The sequence below is a fragment of the Balearica regulorum genome, chromosome 10 (genome assembly GCF_011004875.1).
Source record: "Balearica regulorum gibbericeps isolate bBalReg1 chromosome 10, bBalReg1.pri, whole genome shotgun sequence".
NCBI lineage: Eukaryota > Metazoa > Chordata > Aves > Gruiformes > Gruidae > Balearica > Balearica regulorum.
In genome coordinates this window covers 20032568-20060185 of record NC_046193.1, presented here as the reverse complement: position 1 = coordinate 20060185, position 27618 = coordinate 20032568, and the positions used below count along the sequence as shown (strand labels likewise).

Genomic DNA, 27618 nt, shown 5'->3' with positions numbered 1-27618 from the left:
TCACAGAACAGACAGAAAAGTTCTCTCTAGTAGGATCATGCTTATGAGGATCAATGAGGATGGCTGAGCTCCATTTAGACCCATGCTCCATGCCAATGCGACAAGGATGCCTGGAGCCAGAGCCGTGGTCATGGATGTGCGCACAGCAGTGAGGGCAGGGAGAGAGACACCCCTCCAGCGGCCAGGTCCCCGAGCTGTGGGTAACCCAGCTCCACGGCCTTGCCTCAGTGAGGTTTGTTTCTTTCAAATACAGCTGCAGGCAGCGAGCTTTAGTGATGGAACGAGTCCAGCAGTGGGGACATGGGAAGTCACAGCTCAGGTCACCACCAGCAGGTAAATGCCCATCCTGTTCGCTGATGTGCCCGTCTGTCTTCTGCTTAGCTTCTACCCTCAGAAACTGTGTGTTCCCCCCACAGCAATACTGACCGCAGCCACGTTCGCCAGTGAAGAATCCTGGATCAGCACATCACTGACCAGTTCAGTTGTGTGGTGTGTGCTTACACGTTCCACAACTACCCACTCCCCAGGCCAGAGATGAAGCAGCGCTGCATAGACTACTGCTGTTTTACAGCTGGCCTTACCTTTTCTCACAAATATCAATGGGAGTTTTACTCTTGACTTCAAAGGGAATGTGACAGAGCCCAACATACCATACAGCTGAGCAAGTTGAGCAAGTGACAAAACAATTTCATCACCAGGTGGACAACTGGTTTGGCTGACTAGACAACTCATAAACTTCTGTTCTACAGAGATGTAGCAGCAAAACCAAGGACATTGCAGCAGTGACCATACAAGAGTGTCAAAGAAATCAAATTAAATACAAGAAAGAGGGAAGGGAAACGATGCTAAATGACCAAACCTTCTAAGGAGCAGAAGATAATGGAGAAACAGTAAAAAGGTAAAAGGTAAAACTCCCATTTCCTTTGAGAGCAGGTTCTGATTTACAGTCACTGTAACACAGCTGGCATTGCAGTGTGACCCATTAGCACTCTAAGGAAAGTTAAATGTACGTGTCTTTCAGTAACATACCCATCTAGTACTCTCTCACTACAATAAGAGTAAAATTGTCAGAGGAACATTTTTCTCTGCTCGATGCAGACATACCCTGCATACGTACACTGTAACATCACTAATACTAAACTCCATCCCAACCAGACCCAGCACACACACACACACACAAAATCTTATATTTAAAAGAAAATAATCAAAATACAGAGCTTGCTTAAGACATCATTTATTTGTAATGTAAGCCAAAGGATCTTAATTGACACAGAAATGCACTGCTAGGCCTCCTTGGGAGCTATAAACAATTGGTGCACTTGTCCAATAAAAATACACAAGCAATTAAATGATAGAGAAAAGGTACAGAATTCTTTACACATACACTCTTGTTGTGTACACACACACACATGCACACACAGAGCAGTTTCCACCGGTAAGGGAAATGATAGCAAAGCTATCTAAGCCCGCTTTGTGCTAAGCGGACAAATAGCCTAGAAACCCTCTCACATTCTATAGATGATGCAACCAAACGCTTCCCACCGGCAGTTCTTTGTTGTACCGTGCCCACTGGCAGCCTGACACTCTTTTAAGTGGCTTTGGGCTAAGAGGCGGTGCTCAGCAGCTCTTAACTTAAAGCCCTATTTACCTATCGTCGGCAAGTTCAAGTATAACATAGCAAATTTAAAACCTGAATATTCGATGCCATTACAGCAAGGACTCGGTTACATGCTTAACTTCACACACTGCTTATAAGCCTACTGCCTACCCGGGCAGAATTCAGAGTATCAAATATTTGCCAGGGTAGAGCTTCTGCTCAAATAAGCCGGGCAGAGTTCTCTGGGTATACCTGCAGTTTCCGTCTCGGTGTGAAAGGCGATTCTTTTCCTTGCTTACCAATACATTCCATGCGCTGGAGTTTCTATTCATTTAAAGAAAACTATTTTGGTTTCCCCCCATGTTACAATGACGCTGCTCAGGTGTTACATTAGCAAAGGTGTTTTGGTTACATTATACCACTGGAAATAACTAAAATACATGAGAGGAAGGGGAAATGAGGATATAAAGTCTATACAAGTATTTACACATCCCGTTATTAAAATAAAAGAAGGCTAATTAACAAGAAATTAGCCACAAGTATGAAATACGAAATGAATGAAAACTGCTGAAATAAGCTTAATACTAGAAACAACTACTGTTAAAACCAAAATATAATACGGTTTTGGAAGCTGTAATAAAATATAAATTAATAGTTCTAACAACAAAAAAATTTTTCAGTTATAAAATTGTTTTAAAACACTTCGGAGAGTTCAAATTATAGCTTTTTCCTCAGAAAAAGCACAGCAGGCGGGAACCTCCCCCATTCTTCCTGCAAGTTGGTATTACATTAACAAAAGTCTACACGTTAAAGCATATACTTCATATATTTTAATAGCTGTTGAGAACATAGCACAGTTCTAAACATAATGTAGCACCTCCTGTAAACATAAAAAGCACTGGTTTAATCTCTAATCATTTTATATGCAACAATGCCTTTGTTTTGTAATGAATTCCATTCCTTCATTTTAATGTGCCCATAGTTGCAGGGTTCTGCTGAATCATAGCTTACACAATCACAGCCGCCTCAACTTCAGAGGCTTAGCACCAGAGCTGCAACTGTCCGGGCAACAAGACTTTTGCTCTGCAAGTTTCTGTGGCTTGTAGATACCAGAGAAATGAGGAATTCAGAGTGCCCAGCATGAGCCTCATCTATCCTCGCTTGACCTACAGGCAGCTTTACCCTGATACGTGAAAATAAAGATCAAAAAGCAAGCTAATATTTTTTACAAGTTCTCAGTATTGCTAGCCTAAAAGGTTTACCTGTCATACATTAGGCTTACATTATCTTAAACTTTTTAAAACAGCATGTGGAATTTTCCTTTCATTGCCTTCTGGCTCTGAAGTCCTCAAGGTTCATTTGGGTTATGTTTTCAAACTTTTCTCTAGCTAGAAATGTACTATTCTTTTTAAGTGGCAATTAAAACTTCAGGTAAAATAGAAAATACTAAGGCAAGTTGTGAGGCACAGTAACATCTACACTTAAGTTTAAATGCCTTTCTGGGTCTCACTAGGAAATTCCAGGCTTTCAATCAAAATAGATGCAGAGCTCCCTCTGCCCTTTGCATGTCAATTTACACTTACGTGGCAAAGGCTGCGAGATATCAGGTCCAGGTCAGAAACATGCACAAACCGCGGATCAGAATTTGCAGCACACAGAGGTGCAAACAACAGACGTTTCTGTCTGTCATGCCTGTGAGGACTAGCACAGACCAGCAGTGAAATTGCCAGGACCAAGACCGTATGCCCCTTATTCCAAGCCTCTATTTTAACACCTCCTCTACCCAGATGACTGGAGCGATACCGTTTGCCATGTGTCATTTACCCAGCATGCTTACGGATGTGTCACAGACATTTTCACACTCCTGTGTTTAGAAGAAGTTTGCCGGCATTTCATCCCGCATACAGCCTGTTTCTCTGGCAGCCTGAGATGCCAGCAAGGCCTGTATTTCCCTCCTCTCATCAGCTGCCACACAAGGAGAGAGCAATGTGCAAGCTTAAAACACTTTCTCTTGGAGATGGTTTTCTTATGAAACTGTGCATCAGTTCTGACTGGAGAGGGTAGGAACTCTCAAGACTGCAATTCTTCAGAAATCCTACTTTTTAACTTAGGAAACATATCCCTTCCCTCACCCACACACCCCAAATATTTATCTCTAACAAATGTGTTACATGTACAAGATATATGATCTGTACCAGTCTTCCTTTCATTAGAGAAAAGCTTTATGTATCTCACCCCTCTCCTACTTTGCCTACCAGATATAAAAGCGAGTAGTTCCACGTAAAGGCTCATTTTTTTTGCTGAACAGACTTGAAAAGTAAGATCACTTTCTCTGCTGTTTCCTTTCAGCACTCACCCCACACGCACCCCTCAGGGCCGACACTTAGAAAACGCCCTTTGAGCCTCTGCTCTTCTATCACTGCTCCCAAAGAGTGTCCTCACTTCCAGTTCCCCTGTGACTTGTCCAAAGCACCTTTCAGCTACTGCAAGTTTTAATAAGCTCTTGTCTGTGCATACCCTAAGATGATCATCATACTTTCAAAATCTAAACTAAGCAAAGTACTTTAAATAAACATCAAAGCCATCTTGTATCCTCTTTCACTTCGAGGCTATTCATCATGATCCTAGCATAAAGCTCTCCACTCCCAGGAACGAACGTGCCAGGCAGAAATACGTTTCTGCGCCCCAGAAGCAGAAGAGAGTGGGGTCAGAGGCGGCGCTCCCAGTCTCCCCACACAGGGATGGGGGAATGGTTTGTGGTGGCATACCACTGTTACTGTGCAGTAAATAGCAATTAAAGAGGATTAATTAAAGAGGAAAACAGATCAATAGTACCTGGTTTTGTACAATATTCTTGGAGTGTATCTAGTGTAATTAGTATTGCCAAGTTAGGGAATACATTCGTAACACTAAGATAGTGGAGGGGAAAACAATGACTACTCCACGCAGGATTCTCTTTCTGTTCTGCATTAGCTGTGCAGGCGCCATAGCTCCCACTGCATCTCCCTCCCATTTCTTGTACACTGTTTTCCTATTTATCCTGTAATTATTTTCCTTCCAATTCCCTCATGAGAAGCCCTCACAAAACTACTCAAGGGCAGAGGGGAAAACTGACAATCACAAGACAAAAAGTGCTGTAAAATACAAAGTAAATAGGCACTTCTATTCCCCTGATCTTTTTAAGTAAGAGAAATCGTAGGTCCTACATGTGAAGAATAGCAGGTAATATATCTTCAGACAGAACTACAATTTTAAGCAAATACTTTCCCCTTACTACAGTAAATTTTAACTCGTCCTATCATAAAAGCCATCTTTTCTGTAATTCACCACTCTCATGATAGTCAAGAATACTTGCCCTATCATTTCAAGAGGTATATTCCCTATATGTTATGTAGCTCATATCGTAACTTCTTTGTTAAGCCTAAGATCAGTACAAGCTTTTGCACAACTTGAAAGAAAACTTACAATGAATACAACTGTTCTTAAACACATAACCAAACTAAACTCATCAAAAAAAAAAGTGAGAATCATCAACTCTCCCTGTTGCAACCAAGTGAAACGTAGGAAGAGAACAAAAGGCCTAAGAAAGGACAGTTTAAGTAAACGTCTAGGATTTCTTCTGGTTTTGTAATTTCAGGGCTTATTAGGAAATTGGATAAGGAAAATATTTTCATTCTGAGTTTCAGTACAAGAAGCCATACACTTCATTTGTATGCTTCGTGAGATGTGAGTGCAAGAATTAAAACCTGTGTAAAAAAATATAGCTACATTTAGTATCTGTGGTTGGCCCCCAAGTATACAATGACACGATTTTCATACACCTTCTTCATAGTTTTCTCAATTTGCTTCAAAAATACTTGTGGAATTCTCCCACATAAAGTGTGCACTGTATCCAGAAACTTAGACTGCAGAGGGTAGTACAGAGACTGGAAGAGATTGTCTTCAAATGGAAACTAAAGAAAAGAGAAGAAGAATTATTAGTTTTCACTAGTTACAAAATGTAATTTGAGAAGTTTCTATAAGATAAAACCTTATATAGGTAGGCAGTGACTTGTCCCTCGCCTTCTCAGAGTGTCATCAAAGCCTATCAACTTCAACCACTGGTCTGCTTGAGAGCACTTGCTTTCAGAAACATATTACCTGAAATAGTCAACTTCCCAGAAAGTATATTTCTAGAGTCTGTATTTAAAGGAGATTTACTAACACAGGGATACTGTAACAAAATGGGTATTTTAGAGAGTGGAGTTGTACACATAAAACAGTCAGAGTGGAAATATGGACCTGTGCGTGTATGCGAGCTTCTGCCTTCCATGTGCCCAGAGGGGACAAGCTTTCACTGGGTATTCATGGACCAGAGCTGCAGTACCAGCAGGAAGAACTCCATTTGAATACTTTTTTCCACCTCCAATATTATAGACAAGCAACTTATCAGCCTTTTTGATTAGAAGCTTAATACAGTATGAAGGAGAATCATTTAAAGCACCTCAAATACACACATGCAGTAAAACAGGCCAAAGCAACCTTGCCATTTTGTGTTGGGATGGGTATACATGAGACTATGCTCAGCCTGATCTGCTGGAATAGCAATCTGAGTGACCCGGATAAAGCAGTCATCGATACCGAAATAAAAGCACTACCTCTACTGAGATAGAAGACTTACGTCACGTATCACTTCATAGAGTGCTTTGAACGTCGGCTGTTTGTCATCATGGTAGACACCTCTATTTCCATGCAGAATAGAGACACCTTCTTCTTCTGCACCTTTGCAGTTGCTTCCATACATACAGTGATCAGGCCGGTAGTTCCACTGACATGGAAACACATAGAGACACTCTGCCAATGTCAGTCAGGGCAGATGGGGGGGGGGGAGAAAAAAGACACATCAAACAAGAGTTACAGTAAAGTAAACCATGTTTCTATGACAAAGCTGGGACTGATGATCAGAAAAAAATTCAGTTACTTCTTTTGCAAATATCCCAGGCAGCAGCCTGACATAGAAGCTTCCTTTCCTCAGGGGATGACTATACTTATCTCAACACTGTTAGACCTGAGCTAACAGAGAGGGCAACACAAAGACTGGGTGCAAACATAACCCAAGAGAGCATTTTACAAAGCTAAAAGTGACAGGATCGAACTCAGAGAGTATGCACCAGGTGGCACTAGCCAGGGTCCTCTGCCCTAGTATGAAGTTTCCGGAGTTACAGAAATTATTAAGGAAGCACACACAGCAGCGAGGGTTACGCAAAATCCTGAATCCTTCTGGAGATGGCATGGGAAACCTTGCAAAGTACATCCAATGTTTGCTGGTGAAGCTTTCACTGAGCTATGACAATTTGTTATACTGAGATACAGCAGAGTATATGAGGTAGTGTATTTTATCCACAGTCCTTCTACGAGTTGTCATCCATTAATTTCACAGGTCCAGGTTATTTAACGATGAGCCTAATTTCTGAAAAGGGCTTGTAACCTCCTTTCTCCTACTGTTTTTTTGTTGGTTTTTTTTTACTTTCTCTATGCACCCACAGTATTGGCAATATGCTTATAATAATCACGCCAGTCCCTGTGACCTTTTTGCTTCAGAAATGGAGTACAATGAATCACTGCACTATGCCTGCAGGTCATGTCAGAAGCACTGAACATTGAAATCTTCACTTGGCCTTTCTGAGCTTCCCAGAAGTCTGCAGCTGCTCCTGTGTGGTTCTTGAAGAAGTAGTAGAAAAAGGTTCTGAAACATTTCTTCCCTTGAGCCCTCTCTAGCAGAAGACTGCTCAAGAAAGGGTTGATCTAAGTGGTTTCCATTCAGTCCGACCTATCGCACATTCAGAATTGCTCACCGGCGTTGCTAAAGGACAGGAAGAGCAGTTAGGCCTGAGCCAAACTCTGTCAGTTAATGGCGATCCTTTGGTAGCCCTGAACAGACGTTGGCGTGTACAGCTCATCAGCAGGTCACTATGGGGAGAGGATGTCCGCAGGTGCTTATGAGCTTTCATACGTGTCACTTGCATATTCTTCTCCTCACCATGACACTTTTGTGCATTTTCTGCTGTCACAGCTGGACTCAAACTCCTCATATCCATTAATCATCAGAACAACCTTTGGGGATGGGAAAAAGGGTGCATCTCTTCAGCCCTCAGTTAACACAGTTCTGTGTATTTTTAAGCCAATGCACTGCCTCAATAAACAGCCACCTGCAGTAATCTTGACTGATTCCTTCCCAGGCCAGTCTCAACAATCCAGCAGTTTAAAACCTCGGGAAAATCTAGCTTTCTGTTTTAATTGTATCCAGTTCTTTCATTTTCTTTTCTTGTGCAGTCTGATGTTATGTAATTCATAAAAAAATATTTACCAGTTACAAGGAAAAGACAGACTATGGTGTTGAAGAGAGTCTCAAGATGTGGATTTGATAGAGAATGCTCTCATCACAAAATTAAAATATTTTTGCCATCTTTGTTTTCTTCCTCCACGCTTAAGTTAGCGGCTTGAGTTCGACTTCACAACTAATCTGGCTTCATCTTTTTCATCCTCCAGTAGATTCTATCTCATAACATTCATTTCTTTTTGGAAGTTAATTTATGATTTCATAATGAAGATTTCTTCCCCTTTATTTTCTCCCTAGGATTGAGGTAAATACATGGTGTACCAGGGACACTGATGTTTGACATCTGTCTGCAGTAAACAGATGTTAGCTTATTGCTTTGCTTTTGCTCTCTCCTTTTATTTGCTTGGATTTGGGTATATCCAATTACCTACCCTATGACTCCTTAGAGAAAAAGAAAAGGGAACAGAATAAATAAAGATAAATCCAAACTCACTCTGTTCTTAAGATCACTTGAGGGAATACAAGGTCACATCGGAAACAAGGAAAAGCAAGTAAGAATGGATACTCAGCACATTCAGAAGCATGAAATCGGGTTCTCAGCTTCTTTGGGAAGCACCTATTTTGAAATCCTTGCATTTCTCAGGTATTACTGATTTTGGAAGCACCTGAAGTAATTTCTGTGTGATCAGTGCAAAATACTTACAAGAGGCTGAATTTCCATAAGCTGTCTCAGCACTTGTGGAAAAAGTCACACTCTTTTAAAAAAGAAAGGTGCCTGAACTTGCCAGTTCCTTGGAAATACACACTTGGGCGAGTAAGACTCCAATTCAAGAGGGGAAAAAAGGACAACCGCAAACCAAAAATGTTACAAGTTGTTTATGGAGGCATTGTGCAAGAGTGACAGACAGGAATGAGATACGACTTTTTGCTGGGCTGCCAAGTACAAACTTATTGGTCACGCTGGGACAGGTGGGTTATGCCATCTGTTCTCTGAGAACAAGTTTTAAGAGACCTGAAGTCCTCCATAGCTCTTCCTAGTCCCAGAGCAAGCAGGATACAGAAACGTAGAAAATGGACAAATCTAAGCAGCAGAATATAGATGACACTGTCCTGGTGCCCACTGAGGATGGATCATTCCACTGAGAGGCTGGAAGCATCTTTCTCAAAAAGTAACTTTTAGTGAAGGAGCAAAAGTACGGAGGGCAGCAGTTTTAGGTGAGGTATTCCAATGGCTTTTTCCATTTTCTATTTATATTAGCTTTGTTATTTGTTTGCATAAATATCAGAATTCAGCTGAATTTCAGAAACGTAGAGCATAGCTTTGGAGAAAGTTTGGCAATTTCACATTCAGGTAAACATCTGAAACAAAAATATTTTTCAGCTAGGCCCTGGGCCAGTGACACTCTTAAGCACAAATACAACTTGAACTTCATTCCTGCATTTGATCATTAATGTTATACTTCCTTATTTTCTCAGTATCTCCAAAAAACAGATATATATATATATATACACACACACACAATGGAACCAAGTCCAAGCCCCACTACCTGCACCACTTTCAGAAGTATTTTCATAGGTTGTAAATCCTATTAACTTCACATCAGAGTACATAATGCATATTATAAATAACAACTAGCACCTTTTTTTTTTTAATTTTTTTAAGTTCAAGAAATTGTCTTAACACAGATAATCATGACTCCAAGAATCATTACTTACCTGGATTAAAGTAAAAAATTATATTTAGTAAATCCTGGTCTCCCCATGTAATGTAATTTTTGTACTTTTGGAATAATGGATATAACATTTCCTCCCAAGTCAGACCACTCGGTATCATGCTGTTCTGCAGGGCAGAAAAACAGAAGCAATGGGTTAATACCATGAATGGTGATGTGATACATGACTCAGAGTATGACACTCATGTATTTGTAAGTCTGCTAAGCCGTATCAGATACCTAGATGAAAAATGAAGAATTGCCAGGAAATGTTAGACCTGGACAGAGTTGGAACAGCAGAGCTGACTGTGCTCTTGTTTATCTAAACAGGAAAGCGAGGTCTCCTGGGTCCAGCTGTGATGTCAGCTCCTGCTATTCACAATCTTCCTATTCTGAGCAACAGGAGGGAGAAAAAGTGGAAAAGTGGAAAGTTGCAAAAACGCAGGGACAAGAAGAAAACTGCGGTGTAAAAGCAAGGAAAAATGCAGACTAAAAATTATCTTCCCTGGGAATTATATGCTGTTCCTGTAACGGCATAGGAAACCCCTGGCCTTGACTGAGGAAGACTACTACTTGGGGTAAATAAAGTTTTTAAAGAGGTTAGAGAATATGTGCTCAACAAAACAAAAAGAGATTTTACAAGTCAGGCCTTTCACAAAAGAGGGGAGATGTCAGAGAAAATATTCCCTTCTCATTTATATAAATTCATGGAGTCACTTGATCTGCAGCAGGATACAAAATTCTATTTACGGCAGATGCAAAAAATTACAGTTTCTCTGGATATTTACATCAAGCTTCCCAATTTAAAAAAACAATACAGTGACTGCACTGAAGATCCTTGAGTTTCTTCTTTCACGTATCTTTCAAGGGAAAATTAAATGTCGAAGAAGGCATTATTACTACAGCTAACAGCCTGCTTCATCTGCAAGTTCTCAGTGCTCCAGCCTCTTGAGGAAGTTTCACTTGTTTTAATAATCATTTTCACTATAATTGCTTTTAGTATCCAAATATATATTCTATACTTTTCAGATTCTTTATATTACAAACCTTATATAATTTTATACTAAGTTTTACAAGATGTGAAAAATACATAAATCATTAATTTCTGCAGCAGCTGTGTTTCTTCTCACCTTGAACTGAGTGTTGCGTATCCGTGTTAAATTCATTAGCATCACTCCAGAATTGACTCCAGTTGTCCCATAATAAGGGTGACGCGCAAATCGACTATACCAGCCAATCTTTGGTATTTCATGTTCTGGGGCCATAGCAGCTAGCTGTGTGGAGTTGAACTCTTTCAGGATATGCCAGATGTCATCGATGGGTCTCAGGAAAAGAACATCAGTGTCCACGTAAAGGAGAGAATCCACATCCTTTAAAATGACCTTTTGGGTTTGCACAGCGAGGAGAGGAAGAGATGAAAAAGAAAACAAATAGATAACAAAAAAGGAAGATTTTTGGCAAAAGGTACTTTTCTTTTAAACTGGTAATTTGAAAGAGGTTATTGATTTATCAGCTAAATGTAATTGCACACAGGAGCAACAGTTATGAGGTTATTGGCTTGCTGGTTGTTGTTGTTGGTTTTTTTTTTTTTCAAACCTGCACAGCAAAACAGCTACCAGACCACAGAAGTTGGATTCTAACCTTCATATGAAATCCACTAAGTAGTAATGTAAAAAAACCACATAGCCATCCACTAAGTTCTCCAAAAAATCCTGCAGGGCCCATTTAGCATCAGTTCAGAAATAAAATGCAAAGAATGTATATTTACATAGCTTTGTTAGTTCTTTTAAAGATCTGTAAGTGGTATTATTGTACAAAAAAAATTAACGGTTTGTAGAAAACATGCAATTTTGGCACACTGTATAGCAAGGATTCTGAAAGGATTACTATTGAAAATTATATACTATGTAGTATATTATGAACCTGCTACTCCGTGTGTGTATGCAAGATGCTTTCACAATCTGTCACAGAAGCTAATTTGGATCCTGATCCCGCAGTTGGATTGGCTAGCACATACCTTGATGAAACATAGAGCTTTCTCCCTAGACAGAAAGGATGAGTTGGTGTGAGAGAAAACGTTTCATCTCCCTTTGGGATCATGTTTCCTTATGCCTTTCTAATGACTGCTTTTGCTATTACAACACTATCCTCCTAGGAGACTTACATTCAGCATTAATATATACAAACGTTTCACATCACATTTTTGTGATCAATAGGGTTTTCTTAATTACACACATCCTGCTGAAGAATAAAATTTGCTCGGTAAACAGAAATGTCATATTAAAACTTACCAGGTTAGGTTCTGATCTCTGTTATCAGACTCTGTATCAGGAATACCCCAGTAAAGTTAGTCAAGTCAGGAGGGTGTAAACTGTAAATTAGAGCCAGGATATTTAATCTATTCTTGTTGACACTGTTCCCCCTTGTGGCTAACCAAATCCTTACATGCTCATTCATTAATTTTAGTAGGGCAAATGATATAGTGCTTCAACAGTTCAAGAAAACTCTCTTGATGTTTGCATCAGCTATTTGTAAGGTTGTTTGTTAGGTAATAAATATCATTAGCTAAATTGGTCATCAGTTCCAATTGGATTTTTGTTGTTCCTCTTCATTATTTGCTAAAACTGTTCAAAAATTCCTGAAGGACTGACATTTTCTTACTTTGGTTTCAGCCAGAAGACCTATTTCTCTCTCTTTCTTTCTTCCTTTGAAAAGCAAATCCAAAAGGCTCTTGATTTTCACCATGCCATGGAACAGAATAATCACTCTCTCATCCAATTGCAATGATACTAATGACAGGTATACAGGTAAGAATACATTCTACTAAAGAAATTGAATTTTACATAAATTGAAATGCATTGTAACTGAAGATTACCTGTGAAAGACAATGAACAAAACTAAGATTTTGAGTAAGTGTGTGTGGGGAGTAATTACCTTTAAGCACGCTCAACAGGCATCCACTAAGATGTCAAATCCCTGAGTATGGACTTAAATGAGATTTTTCAGCTGACTGAACACTTTGGGATTCAGGCTGACATTTAGCCAAGTTTAACAAATCCCTGACCTGTATTTCTGATGTGATAACTATATGTTCTTCCTACACAGCAGGAAAGTGTCTTTACATTTTAAACAAAAACTATGCTTACAAGAAATTCCATGTAAACAAATCCAACACAATCCAGATCACTCTGCTGGATGGAAGGTTATAGCAATACACCATTTTTCCACGAAAAATACAAAACAGCACGTGAAGGTATCAATAAATGAGCGACACAAATAGTTCAATAACACACTAAGAGCTCAGAGGTAAATATTTGCAAATATTAAGAATCTTGGAGTCCAATACTAAAAACCCTAAATAAAAAAAGATAGCTACTTTAAAAGTAAATCAATAGAATACAGATAGTTGAAAATACAAAAGGGTTTATCAGCTTAAGGATATCCTGGATATGGTATATTATTCCGTAGCACCTAGAAGTCCTAATTCACAGGGACCTGCAATATGAAGTCATACATAATCAAAAAATATTAAAAAAATTCCCCAAAATTTAGTCTGAGAGAGGAGATAAGACACGAACAGAGCAAAAGCTATTAGATGTTGCCTGAGGGATCCACAGCACACTGTAGACTACATAAGATTTTTTTCTAAGGGTGACCTGGTAGAAAGACAAGTTCAGGTGTTTTCCAGCAAAGTGTTAAGGGGGAAGTTTACTGGGTGCATACAGACTCTCCTCTCAAGCATAAGTGACAGCCTGGGTACTGCTGCTTCCAGCAGAAAACTGTTCTTTCAGCAACCTTAAACAAACACAGAAATCGAAGTCTGTGGAAGTCAATGGACTGTAATACTTCTCCCATATACAAATGGATTCAAGCAAGTATTTCAGTTCTTCGTGAAGTGGGTGCCTACCAGCATTTGGCCCCACACTTTCCACCTTGGATCCCTCTGCTCAGGATTCACATGCTCTCCTTTCTGGTTTGTCAGAAGATTCTTCCGTCTCCTGTGTCTGAGGTGTTGCCCTGCAGAGATACCCAACACGCTAAAGGAAAAGCTGTGCTAATTGCTTCGAGGCCTTCACACTTTTCTCTTTCACATGTGAAGTGTTAAGACTTATTTAAAACCTATGCACGGCAGTTTGAATTGATCACATCCCCCCTTCTGGCTCTGCACTTAACTTCGCCTTGGGTAGAAGAATTTAATTTCAGAAATTGCAGCTGTAAGAGTTCATTGCATAGGTCCCAGGATTTCAGTGGAGTTACACCAGGGATAAACGTTTAAATAACTCCAGCATTCCCAATGTCCCATAGCTTTCAGGTAGCTCTGTTCCAAAAAAAATATTTTAGACTTTACACAGCCCTTAATATTTAGCTTTGACTTATTCAAAAGCATACAAGAGGAGACAATTTATTTTTGATTCTGCTGATTTTTCAGTACCAAAAGCGGATGAGCACAAGGCAAGCCTGTGGTCCAGGAGACCTTGCTCCAGCTTGCTCTGCCTGAACCAGATGCTGCACAGCTAGGGCTGGCAGCGCACCAAGCTTGCCAGGAGGGCTAACCAGAGGGACGTGGCTGCAGGTTAAAAATGACATGCATCTGACCTGGAGCATAAGCAACGCAAGACTGTGTCTGGTAGTCTGAGTTCATGCTTGCTAGCACAAACCATGTAGACATACCTGACAGACTGTGATTTTTGAAACGAATGGTCAGGAATATGGCTCGACTGTGCTTGTCTTCCTCCTCGCTCTACAGGCGCTTACAGCTTAAAAGAAGTGTGATTTTTTTGCAGCTATATAGAGTACTCTTGGTAAATCTGTCAAAAAGTTCTGCACAGAACTGGCTATATTTAGCCTGACACTTCACTTAAATACTCAATTATCTGTAATTTGATTTCACAACTTCTGTCTCCATAGATTCTCCCTGTGTTAGCAAGGTTGGCAAGTAATAACACACTACTGTGTAAACACATATTGGTGTGTTGTGAAGCTGTACTACCTAATGGTTTGCAACGGCTAGCGTGGCAGTTTATCAGAGCTTTATCCAAAATTATGATGGTAACGTATAGTACCACGAAGTTGAGTTACTAAACTGAATTGTAGCAAGCAATTAGCTCAAGTTACAACAGAGAGAGAGACTTTTGTCTGGATAAGGTCCTGACATCTATTCCCAGTGCTGCTACTGATCCACTGGGTTGGATGCTTCAGCGTACTCAAGAGGACAGCTATAATACAGGGATATTGCTAATCTACCTTAAAAGCTCTTAAGTAGATTAAGTGTTTTGAGAAGGGTTCTAAATGTTAGTTACTATTAGAGCTAAAATCATCCAAAAATCCCTTAAGCATTTCATGATACTTTAACTGATTGTTTTGGTAGCTCCAAACCAGCAATATAGAAACAGCTGCAAGCCAGCTCTGTGCTATGCAACATTCGTGAGAAGACAGTTTTTCACCTGGTGTCTCAAGATCCATGTTAGTATTACAAAACAGTTTCAAGTGATTGCTGAGAGCATTACCCTCCTAGTTTAAAGTTTCATTTTGTGTTCATGTTTAGATCTACATCTTCCATATTCCATCTCTGCAAATCCCATTGATGGTTTTATTATAGTAGACTGCAGCAAGAAATTTAGATTTGTGAGATTACATGGAGGCTCAATCTACTTTCCCTGCGTCTATGTAGCAAATGTGATCAGATGTCACAGAATGCCTCTGTAAAATGTAGGAAGCCGTATGAGCTTCCGTAATATTTTAGTAACCCAAGATTCAATGTGTACGTCAACCTGTTACCTAGGACAAAACAGTTCATTACTACAAGCTGCAGGATCACATCCTGTAGCTCTAGTTTTATCAGTGAGTAAAACCACTGAAAGATTCTTACACAATTTTCCCTTAACACATTCCCCTTCCCCTCCTGTCCACTTTTGCCTGGTGCTGTAGGAGAGAGATTTCTTTGGCAGGAGAGGCACTTGTGAATCAAAGACTCACATTCCACTCGGGCTTAGCATTATCAGGAGCAAGGCAATTTGCACAACTGAGGGCAAAACAGCTGATAAACTCAACTACTGCTCTCCTGGGGCCCTCCCTAAATCCAGTCACATTTTATGCCGCTGCAGGGTAAAACACTTAGGACAGGGAAGGATAAGAAAAAAAGGATACTGATATCCTGCTGGTATTTATTTAAAATACAAGTCAAAATAGTTCTCTAAACAGTAACACTAGAAACCCTCTGCTCCTGCTGTGTGCAGATTGGATTTCTACAGCGTTGTCTCAATCAGAGGGGACATCAGAACCTAGTTATCAAGAACTGATAAAAATAACGGTGGCTGAAATTACGTGGAAACAGCCCAAGGTTCTGCCAGGCTGCGAACTTCAGTACCAAAAGTCAAACTGGACACTTGCCACCTCAGCTATTACTAGAACTTGTTTTCTTTACTCTATCCATATGAACTTAGTGTCAGGTGCAACTACTCTCAGACAACCCCTCCTATTCAAAGCCATAAACCTTGGCGTGACCAACACAATGTTTTGCAACTGCCCCAAGAAAAACAAACATTTACAGTTCAGGCTGCCTCCTAGTTTTGCTAAGACAGCATGCAACGGTATAACGTTCCTTACAAGACGTTGCCGAAGTTCAGAGTTCTCCAGTAACATGAGTGACAAAAGAGGCACCAAAAAAGCACTGCCCAGCCTAAAGGAATTAGCGTGAATACATAACCCTCTTCTGTTATCAGAAGGATGATGAAAACCAAAAGTGAAACAGTTTCTGTGATAAGAGTGTACCAAAATGACAAAAAATACCACAGAAATAGGAAGAACAGAGAATTGTGTTAACCTAGTGAAAACAACCCCATTTGAGTAGATCCTTGTAAACAATCTGTATTGAACAAGCTAATACTTAGGGATTATTTTCCAGGTGATATAAGTATTTACTCGGAGAAGAGAGGATCCCTGCTGAAGTTGGAGTTACTCTCAGGCCATCTGGCCTTTGTGCATTTGATAGTCTACCCCTAAATTGCAGATAAACAGAACTGCTGACAGCACATATTTTCTCACATATGTATTCATAGTCTACGTATCTGGATGTGCAGCTGTCTCCTGATTGTTTCCATCTGAGAAAGTAAAGATTTCTTTTTGTGTGTCCCCCATTTCTCATAAGACAGCAATGAAGAAACCTGGATCATGTGAATAGCGTGTCACTTTATTGGAGTCACCCCAATCAACGGCAATGCACAAGATATTTTTGATAGATGTCCTAATTTCCACAGAAATCGCTTTCTGCAAAAGTTCTTTCAATTTCTGCTATTTGTGCATATGCAAAAGTGTTATCAACACCTTCCTTCTCTCCAGCAACCTTAAATATCTTCAGAGTTTATGACACTAAGTACTATACAGTAAACAACACAAATTTTCAGTGAACCGGAAGATCCCAGGGTATACAGGGCTCTTGCATGAAATCTGACTTTGAGCACATTGGAATTATTACTTTAAGGGCAAATCTGACAGTCTTGGAAAAAGAAATAAAATTTGAGGAAAAGGGATTACTGAAAGCATCAGTCTAAGGGCTAACATATGGAAAGGGAGATAGAGGGTAAAGAGGATATGATGACTGCACGCTGAAAAGAATGTTATTTATGGAAGGTATGCAGCATCTACCCTGAAAGCATCTGCCCTGAACGAGCTCTCGCGCTGAGTCTTAAGAGTCCGAGAGGCTAATGGAGCTACAGGCAAATAAGAAACACACGTCCTTTGTTAGCAGGAGAAAAAATGAGGCTGGATTTTTTTTTATTTTTTTTTTTTGCTAAGTGGCTAAAGCACAGACTAAAATATCTTTAAGCAGATGTTTCAGCCTGAAAATGGTTTTAATATTACACCAGCAAAGCTTCCTTTCTGTGGAATTAACCTTTTCCTGAAGCAACCTACTCAGCAATCCAGGTGCCTTACCGGAAGAAAAAGGCGCTGGGCAGCACATGGTTTGAATAACTTTTTCCATTCCTGAGCATTTCCTACTGAGAAGGTTATTGGGTAAATGTTGTATTCAAACTTCTTTGTATATGAGGAAGGCCATTCCTTTAACTGAAAGACATAGGGGGAGGAATTAGACATTATATGTTATATAGCTTTTTTAAAAAAAAATGCATGCCTAAGGAAATTATAAACCGTGGACAGTAAAAAAAAAGCACTTAGTTGCTACTTGTTGATGTCAATGTAATTTTTCTCAGAGATTTGTGATTTATAACTTACTTGTTTGTTTATTTACCAAATGACAAAGAAACTCACCTTCTTCTCAAATTCAGGCTTAAGGGAATCCTCAGCAAATATGTGAAAACAGAGCCTCCTGTTGCTGAAGAGAACTGCTGATTTCAGCATGATTAGTGTCTCTTCCAGCCGGTCCCCACATGCCACAACTGCCAGATGCATGCATTGCAAAGATGAAGGCTCTTTTGAATGTTTCTGTTCTCCAGGCTTCCTGAAAATTCATAAAGAGGCAGATAAAAAATACTGAGGTAAACATGAAGAGAATCCCGCATTAACAGATATCAGGGTTTTTTCTTCCCCTTCACTTTGTAAGGGATTAGGAGGTTTTTTTCTGATTAGATATCCACAGAACATGCAACTGGCCAATTTTGTCAATGGTACAAGAGTGTTAAAATTACAACACAAAGAAATATGCTATTTTCAGAATTTTTCTGGTTATTCCTACATTTCTAGATTTGCATAAACCACTGCACTACATACACAGATGAAATTAATTCAATAGCACCTCAAACCAGACAACTTGCTCTGTGCAAATGATAGGTTTTTTTCCCAGTCTATATGTTATGAAGCCAGAACGGACTTATTACTACCTAGCCAACTTTATAACACAATGCAGATCACAGAACTACATCCAGTAACTTCATTACCAGGCCCATAATGGCTACACTGGAAGAAGACATCCATACTTTAAAAAAAATCCACTCCATCCATATGTAAATTATTCTAACAGTTAATTAATTTTGCTATTAAAAATGCATGCCTTAATCCTGGCCTGAAGGTACTGGCATAGTTTCAAAGGACTACTCTCCATTTCACCCAATGGAATCCCTGAGATTTTGTTAAAATAGAGATTTTTAAAAACAAACATATTCATGTGTCCCACATGAATCAGACTATATTCCACGAGCAGTCAGGGGCCAAACTATGGTTTGCACCCATCGGTGCAGGCTTTAAATAAATTTCAGCTAGATGATAGGGGAATCTGCATGTAAAAGACACATTGAAGCTACTTCCTAGCCAGAAAAATCAGGGTTCTTTTGGAGAGTTGAAACATTGAGACATTTTGAAAATAGGGCCTTTTGGTTTTGTGTGTTCCCCCCACCAGCGCGGAGGTAAAATCACATCCTCCAGGAATGCTTCTACTGTATCGTATTCACATTCCAACACGGATGGCATTTATGCTGCGTTAGATGGATGTGTGCTGACAAAGCAACTAAATCACAAGCATCGTAATCATTACAGAAGAGCTCAAAAGGCTAATCATAGATCACTACCAGTTCTTGACATATCACTGAACAGAGGACATCAATCCCTGCCTCTTCTCAGCACACACAATTACATATATGTACTGATTTACATATAATTAATCAGTAAAGTTAATACTAGAAACAAAAGTTCTGAATAAAGAGAAAAATGACAGTTAATAAAGCTGTCATTATCTTTTTCCAGACATTAAAATGCTGCTTTGTATAATAGCATCGCTCTACACTACAGAGTAACCTGCTTCTGTGTTAAGGAATACCAGCCAATAGTACTTTACTGACTATACAAAGCAACATGTTTCATTAAGAGTTTAAAGTCTTAGGCTTTAGTCTTAATTAAACCCCAATTTCATCAGTGTATAAATAATGGAATACTACATCTATGTGAAGTGGTATTTACTTTCCAACCTATTAGTGTAAAAACCACTGAATTATTGAAGTGAATAATTAGCTGCTCACACAGATCCCCTTTTCCCCCCTTCTCCCTATCTCTTTAATGTTCCCTCTTAATTGAGTCTCTAAATCAAGCCATATGCAGGATGAGAATGGCTTTGATATAGCTTCTGGCAATGGAATTCACTGGGAGAGGGACTAAGCTCTAAGCTTTTATTGCAACATTTCAAAACCCAACACCAAAGCACCAAGCTTTTCTTTGCAAATTTTAGCCACAGTGAACACCCCATTATGCAGCTATTTAGTAGTGAAAAATCCAGTATACATAGAGAAGCACTTCCAAGGAACAGACTCAGCAGAAGCAATCCTTGATGAAAACAGAATGCCTTGTAAGCCTATGGGAGCTACGGATGAACAAGAGACATCCCACCTGCCAACACAGACACCTTTCCACCCCAGAGAGTGGAGGAGAAAGCTGAGCCTTGGAGATGAATAATTATCAGTCATGAAGGTCTCAGCCGAAGGGGTACAGGAGCCTGCAATGGCCTCGGTGGGAATAAAAATCCCTGAGAAAAGGAGCATGAGGTAGGATTTGAACTACCTTTGTAGTAGTCCGGGACACTGAGGGCAACAGTTAGCGAGGAAAGTAGACATGAGGTACAGAAGAATGTTGGGACACAACATTTTACATCTTTTTTATAAGTACATGAAGAAACCAAGACGACTGTGAGAACAAAGGTGAGCTGGAAAGGGCGATAAAAAGAGTGCCATAGCAGGATGCATTTAACAACAATTTTAGCTCACACCTTTACAAAATTACTATTATTATCCAGAAGTTTGAAAAGAGGCAAGCGTAAGGCAAAGTCAAACTGTTAGGAAGGCAAACGAGCAGATTCTAGCAAAGAACATCACAACTCCCTTTCCCTTCTCTGTTTATACGTGCACGTACATATAGCACAAGGAGGAGGGGAAGGGACAGGGAGAAGTAACACCTGGATGAAAGGTGATTAAAGATCTGCAGGATACAGCCAACGTCTTAAACCCAAAACAGCTCCAGTTTGACCAACAGCACATGGATGCTTCTGCTTTACACAGAATGAATAGCTTTGCTGCCTTATCTGGATCCCCTCTTGAAGAGAAGAGGGCCTCCACCACGCGTTGTCAAGAGAGAAACTGGAGGTTAGAACTTAGCTCATACCAGTGGAGTGGCTACTTCATATCTACCAGGGGTAGGTCAGGCAAGGCACCAGGAGCCTTCTCAGACAGACTTACTGCTTAATGAAAGGCCTTGTGTAAGCTGAGGTTTCTTATAAGGTACACACGGAATCCTCATTCAATACAGTATATCTCCTCTAATTGCAAATGTTTATCATGTAGTTACCAGTGGTTGATGCAAACATACTGGGAAGCCAAGAGTTTTCTGAAATATTACCTGCTCAGATGGTCCTAGACAATACAACAAACACAACAGACAAAAGACACAAACTTTCTTTTAAAGGATAGAGTATGTTAATACTGTGGTAAAATGTACAAAGGATAAAATTTGTTACATAGAATAAAAAAACAGCTGGCAAGCCAGAAAGAATATATTGCTAAGTTATCAACCTGAAACATGAATAAGCTTTTGACACAAAGAAGTACTTAGGTAGTGCTTGAAGGGTAAACAGGCACCATTTTTGGCTTCGTTTCAGTAAGTCAGCCCCTGCAAAGCTTTGGTGAGTCACTAATTCTGCTTTAGTTGTCCTACCTGTAAAATGGGAACAGCTGTTGCAGTGGTAATAGTTACCTACCTCAAAAGACTCCCAAGCACATCAAAAAGTACATAGATCCACAAAGTACTACAATCATTAGCCGATTCTTCCTAACATTTATACGTGCATTCATTCATTTATAGTCCAACTTATTGGTTATGGATAGAGTCTATAATTGGATTTTATTACCTAAATTAAATGTTTAAATGCATCTAAAACAATACAGTGACCTGGGCCTTAAAGTTTAATGTGTTTGACAAGAACAAATAAAGAAATTATATACACAAGTTCTTTGTTGCCTTGAAATCCTTCTTCTAATTTTGGTACATAAATGTAGCTTGTCGATATTTTATAAATCTAACTAATATAACATTATGTCAAACTCTTTGCTCTGTTCCCCGTTTACCCATCTGTTCAGAGAAAATTGCTTCCTGCTCTCCCTCTCCTCCTGTTCTCCTATTATATTATTATATGGCTTTAAAATTCAGCACTGTTGCCTAAGATTAAGCACTACAGACAGCATCGCAAAATTTTTTTATTAGTCACAGCCAAAGTGTCTCAAGTATAATTAACCCAAAACCTGTCTAAATCAATCCAGATCCATTCAAAATAATGCATTCCCATCTCATTACACAGCCTGCTAATCTATTCAAGCCTTCAAATTTATTCCTGAGAGAAAAATAATGCATGCAGATTCTTACAAAATGCAATACAGTTGTTAGTTTTTGAAACCTTCTTCAGATTATGATCTCATTTACTCTTGCAGCATAAACAAGGTTAGATTTAGGCAATGTATCAAAACTGGTGATTCACTAAATAGGCTCCTTTCCTCACAGTCAACACTGAGTCAATGTCCCAACAGTGGCTCTATTATATGAAACACGTTCTCTTGCACACTTTAAAATCTAACTTAGAAAGGCTCTAAATGTTTTTAAATAAAGTTTTGTCACTTTAATGCAGTTGCACAAAACTGACTGTAGTTGCTGACAATCAAAAAAATGTTGAAGTTTCAATCTCCTTCTATTGCTTAGAGAAAAGGGAGAAAAACACTCAAAACGAGAGTGGATGTTTTTATCTTCTTCTTTTATCAAGTAGGTTCTTTGTTAGACCACTATGAGGTATTTGGGCCTTCAGCATGTCATTACAGGCTACCAAACTCAAGCCTAACTTGTATGCATGTGCACACAGGCTGCAAAGAAAGAATTATTTTGACAGGTTGCCATATAAGACATGTTTTGTTTTGGAAAAGTTACTTCCAGGGAACTAAATGTGCTGGCAAAGGTTCACTTCCCAAAAGCCATGCCACGCTGGTCTAATAGAAAGCGTGCTCACATCTGCCCTTCAAATGTAAAATAACCCTTTTGCTTTTTGATGCTTTGCACACATTGGTTTGGCACATACTTAGAATTCTTCATATGAAAAAAATCTTACTGAAGGCATAGGACTCGCTACTTCCAAGAGGAAGGATCAGTAAAACCACCATCAAAAATCAGTTTTTGAAGCTAACCAGACAGTTAAATGCAACGGTCATCTAGATTTGCCAAAATTATCTAATTACCAAAGCAGGACACATGGACATACTTACTAACACTTGCTAGGTACCAGCCAGCTAATGATACGCGACTAAGTTAAGCTTTTATCATGTATGACTACTTACATCAGAAGAAACCTGCACTTCTTAAAAATTAAAACCTAATGTCTTCTATTATTATCATGTGACTACAGAAAGCAGTATTAAGAAATCCCACTTAAACTACAATTCACCTGCCTTCAACATGACTGGTTCTTATAAAACGAATGCAAATCCTAGATTATGCCTTTGATTATTTCTGAGTTTAGATCAAAACCTGCATCCTTCTGACAAAACTACACAAATTAACTTGGCAAAACTGAATTAAAACAACTTTTTACATTCACATAGGCAAAGCTTCACTAAGGTGATTTGAAGCAATCATGCGGTCCACAAATAAACACATAGACCATGACCAGATCACAAGATCTTAAACAGTCACAAACAGGTATTATGCCAAAGGAATCAGTTACTTCATATAGGAGCTCTCACATCAAATAAAAAAATTAATAAAAATCTTCCTTTGCTCATAAGGAGTAACTAAAATAGTCATTATTTATATTATAGGAATGAATAGGCAGTAATGACCCTAATTCAGCATGTTACATCAGATGTGCTTTACTATAAGCACACATATAAGCAAAGCCTATTAAATCAATGGGAATACTCACTCCTGAAGTTAATAAGTAGTTAAATCATTGTCTGTTTCTTCTACTCCAAATTCAAGCCCCCTGGAAATAGCCTCACACAGCTTTCAGTGTATCTTAGATCAAGCTTTGTAAGCCAGGCAGATCCCACCAACTGATGCCCTCACCATGTGAGCGTGGATGTGATCTGTTCCAGAATGGCACCTGTTGGTGGGTATTTCTGCCTTTCCAAGGCAGGCATCTCCTTGACCTGGACCATATTATGGCACCCTCCAAAAAAATAATTTTTTTATCGATACCCACATTTAAATCAATTTTATTTTAGCAGTAGCTAACACAATACCGAATCTTTCAGCAAGGGGTAGAACTGGACCCACAGAATTGCGCGTATCAGTTATACAAACTCCTGCTGATGCCAATGGTGCAGGATCATGTCCTGCCAGCAGATGTGAGGGAAAAGAAAAACAACCACCAAACCCCACAAAAACAAAACCCCAAAACCCCCTACCAAAATTGAAGAAAAGGCATGGTTTAAATATAGCATTCCTTTCTTTTTCTGGTATGTTGCAGACCTTGTATAAAGTACTTGCAAAGTCAAAAAATAATAGAAAAGTTAGATAATGTCAACTTTTGGAACATGAAGATGGTCACTGAAAAGCTCATTGAAATGGAACAGTTGTTTACACTCTCTAGCAGTTTCATACTTTCTGGGCTCCTTCCTTCAGTGTTCTTCTTGATTTCCATGATAATCGCAGAGATATGCCTTAAAGAAAAATGACTTTGGGAGGTACAGTTGCTAGTGGAAATAATCCTGCTTTAATACATGCATTTGAATTCTGCCCATGATCCATTCTCAGCCACAGTAAACATCTCTTGCATTCAGTAGCGTAACAATGCTTGTAAGAAACCAACTGCTTTAAAAAGTTAAGGAATAAGAGCTCAAAAACCAGGAATAGTCCTTCATTCAGAACATCTCTGTGAAATCATGAATCAAAGACACAAAGGCATACCAAGTTAATTAGATATATGAGGTCACACTGACCATAATATAGTTGGAATGCAAAGGGGAAAACAGTCCTCCACCCGCTGAAAGCACACTGCCCATATCTTTTTCTGAAGTAATTAGTTTTTTTAAAAAATATTCTGCCTGTAAGGTGCTGCAAGTGGGAACACAACACACTATGATTTCAAACTGTTTTTTAAAGTTTTGTTAAATTAATTTACATATAAAAAGTATTCCAAATAGCTTAAAATTCATCGCCTTGCAGTTTGGAATCTGGCAGTACCATACAGAAATAGCCAGCCACCTTTCCTTTTCCCTATAGCATTAATGAAAAATGCACAAAAGTGCAGCTCCTGAGACTGACAGCAGCTCCTCACGGACTCCAGCCAGCGAGTACCACATTCCCCACGTCAGCCTTCAAAACAAGGCCAAAACTTACGGAAAAGCAGCTATTTCAGAGGCCGCCCTTGCACAGGCACGCACAGGAGGTATCGCCCTGCTCCGACGCAGGGACCAGAGGCAGAGGTTAACTCCTCCACGCACTTTCGTAGCATCTGTGGCAACCACGCTCCAAGTGAAAACACAGAGAAAGACGTTTATACTTCTACAGACAGAGCCATTCGCACAAGGGCTTCTAATCACCGCTTACTTGCAGGAGCGAAGGGAAAAAGGGAAGTGCCTGAAAGACCGGGCGGCGAAGAGACACCAGCGAGCGGCCACAGCAAAAGGGACCGACGGGGCAGGAGGGCCCGGGCACGCGTGGGGCTGGGCACGCCCGACAGCGGGCAGGCTCCTGCGGCCCGGCCGGAGCTGGGCAGGAGGGGCCTGGCGGGCATCCCGCCGAGGGCAGAGACCGGAGACGGTCGCGCGTGGGGCGTTGGCCGTTCACGCGTGGGCCGGCCGAGCTCCCGCGTCCCGACGCCGGCCGTTACCTGGCGCTGGCGAGTTTGCCCCCGGCAGGGTTCCTCCGCGGCGGGCTCCGGCTGAGCCGCGGCTGCCGGCGGGCGAGAGGCGCGGCGGGTCGGGCGGGCGCGGAGGGCGCGGGCGGCGGTCGCGGGGGCGCGGCGGAGCTGCCCGCCAGCAGATAGAGCAGCAGCAGGCCGCCGAGGCACAGCAGCGCCGCCGCTACCTTGCAGGAGAGCCGCATGGCGCGGGAGGTCAGGGCGCGGGGCGCGCCGCCCGCCCGCCCCTCAGCCCGCCCGCCGCCGACATCGCCCGCGGCCCGGCGCGGAGCGGGGACGTGGCCGCCGAGCCCCGGCCCGGCTCCCGGCAGCGGGGGGCGGGGCGCGCCCTACCGTAGTCTCTGGACTAGCCGCCCCGTCCCCTCGGCGGCCCCGCAAGGGTGGGCCAGCCCGCAGCCGCACGGGGCCGGGGACGCCCAGGTCTCTGCAGCGCTTGCCGGTGGCTGCAAAACCTCTGGGAGACGGTTCGCGGGCAGCGGTAACGGGGCTTTGTAAAATGTTACCATGTCATAACGCAGTCATCGAGTAGCGTTTCCTCGTTAAAGCAAGAAAGGTGAGGCAGGGCGTTGGAATCCTCGCTGCTGGCAGACTGTGTTACTCAAAGGTACCTTTGATTTCCACGCCCCACAAGGATCCCTGCTTGTGCAGGTGTGCAGTGCTGGAAGAGTGTGAGTGTGCACAGAAAGATGAGCAGGAGAAAAAAGTGAGAGAGGGAATTGGTCTCTGAGGCACGTGTCATCTCTTTGTGCTAATAGGCAAATTGGTGCTGAGCTTCCCTCCACCCTGCGGCCAAGGTTTATCACCCACCTACACACTATTCTTGTTCCACCTGCCTCAAAGGCAGGTTGTATCGGGATAAACAGCAACCCTGGTAGAACAGCGAAGGAATATAAGCATTCACTTACTTTTGGGTGGCTTTGGACTTGTCCAACTGATCGAGTTACTTAGCTCGGTCTTCTGTGCACTGTCAGCAGAGATCACAACACTGTGAATTTCACAGACATAAATCCTACTTAGGTTTGTAACCTGATTTATTGCCTTTAAATGCACAGTGTGACAGAAATACAAGTATTCTTGATGCCCCGCAGAGCTTGAGTATAAGCTGCACAAAGAACGGAGACATTCTTGGAACGGAGAGAGCAGGGAAAGAAGAGCCTCGTGTGTCCCCACGGTGTTAGTACTGGAAGTGAACTAGACTGCGTGGCTGCTGCCGTGCAGTGCAGTGCAGTGACCACACGCTGCTGAACTGCACTGGAGAAGGGCTGCGGGGTGGATGTCTCTCACCTCTGTGGAGGTGTGCGCTCTGCAGGGCTATTTCATCTGTTAGTTTTCAAATAAATGCTCAGTGCTACAACGATCATGTGGAGATCACGGCTGAAGTCACAGGGCTACCTGCGGGGACGCATTAGACTTCAGACTGGTAACGAGGTAGGCTGTGAGGACAAAGTCTCTTGTATTTTCAGATCACGACCTTGCCAAGGTAAGGCATCAGCATATGTAAATTATGCATCTCACGCAAAAGGGTGAACCTCCTGCTGCACAGCCCTACTCTGTAAAGTCAGGCTTACTTTTAGGATAAATCTTTCCAGAGTTGGTCCTTCACTACTTAAATGGCATTCTCTTGGCAGTAAAACTACACAGCCTGGCCATTTTATACCGCTATTGCGACAGGCCTTTGCCAATGGTATCCCAAAATACACTTTACCTTAGTACCAATGCAAATGCAACAAACAATTATTGTTTCAGAATTTCATCCAACTCAGATTCTGAGCAGATGTAAAAATATAAATTACTTCATGCTAAGAGAAAATAGCAATACTAAATGAGAAACTACAGAAAACCCACAATGCATAAACATATGCTCTTTTCTGAGACTATACGTACTGCAATAAACCCTACCAAACTTTATACTTAATAAAAAAATGAGCACCCGTGGCAGCCCCCTGAAATCCTCAACCTGTACAAATGTGCCATTTTACACTATCAATAAAATCTCTTTCATATATAGCAGATCTGTTAGCAATGTCTCTATAAAAATATCAAGGTAAACATCATGAAATCTGAAAAAACATTCCAAGGGATTTTTAGAGACTTTTCTCCTTGTTTCTGTGACACGCAGTAGTGTACCACTTACATCCTCCCACTTGTGCCATTT

General features: G+C 40.8%; 1 protein-coding gene across 3 annotated transcripts; it reads right to left on the bottom strand.

Annotated features, from left to right (window-relative positions):
* Positions 1-1218: 1218 nt before the first annotated feature.
* Positions 1219-27618, bottom strand: GXYLT2 (glucoside xylosyltransferase 2). Of its 3 annotated transcripts, none has more exons than XM_075762455.1 (7): positions 27598-27618; positions 17897-18086; positions 17561-17692; positions 10759-11010; positions 9633-9756; positions 6258-6430; positions 1219-5550 (listed from the first exon to the last, which is right to left on the bottom strand). In XM_075762455.1, coding segments are annotated over exons 1-7 (1056 nt in total). In that variant the 5' UTR covers positions 27600-27618; the 3' UTR covers positions 1219-5367. The 3 variants fall into 3 exon arrangements, with proteins under 3 accessions (XP_075618570.1, XP_075618571.1, XP_075618569.1); XM_075762456.1 differs by lacking the exon at positions 27598-27618 and adding an exon at positions 26369-26389; XM_075762454.1 differs by lacking the exon at positions 27598-27618 and adding an exon at positions 25434-25775.

Bases quoted from the DNA above. Each gene is read 5' to 3' on its own strand.
- GXYLT2 (XM_075762454.1), bottom strand. From the start codon at position 25,648: ATGCGGCTCTCCTGCAAGGTAGCGGCGGCGCTGCTGTGCCTCGGCGGC. The intron at 9,757-10,758 runs GTGAGAAGAAAC...TCTGCCCTGCAG, and splicing joins TACGCAACACTCAGTTCAAG to AACAGCATGATACCGAGTGG. The intron at 5,551-6,257 runs GTAAGTCTTCTA...TCTTTTCTTTAG, and splicing joins TCTATGAAGTGATACGTGAC to TTTCCATTTGAAGACAATCT.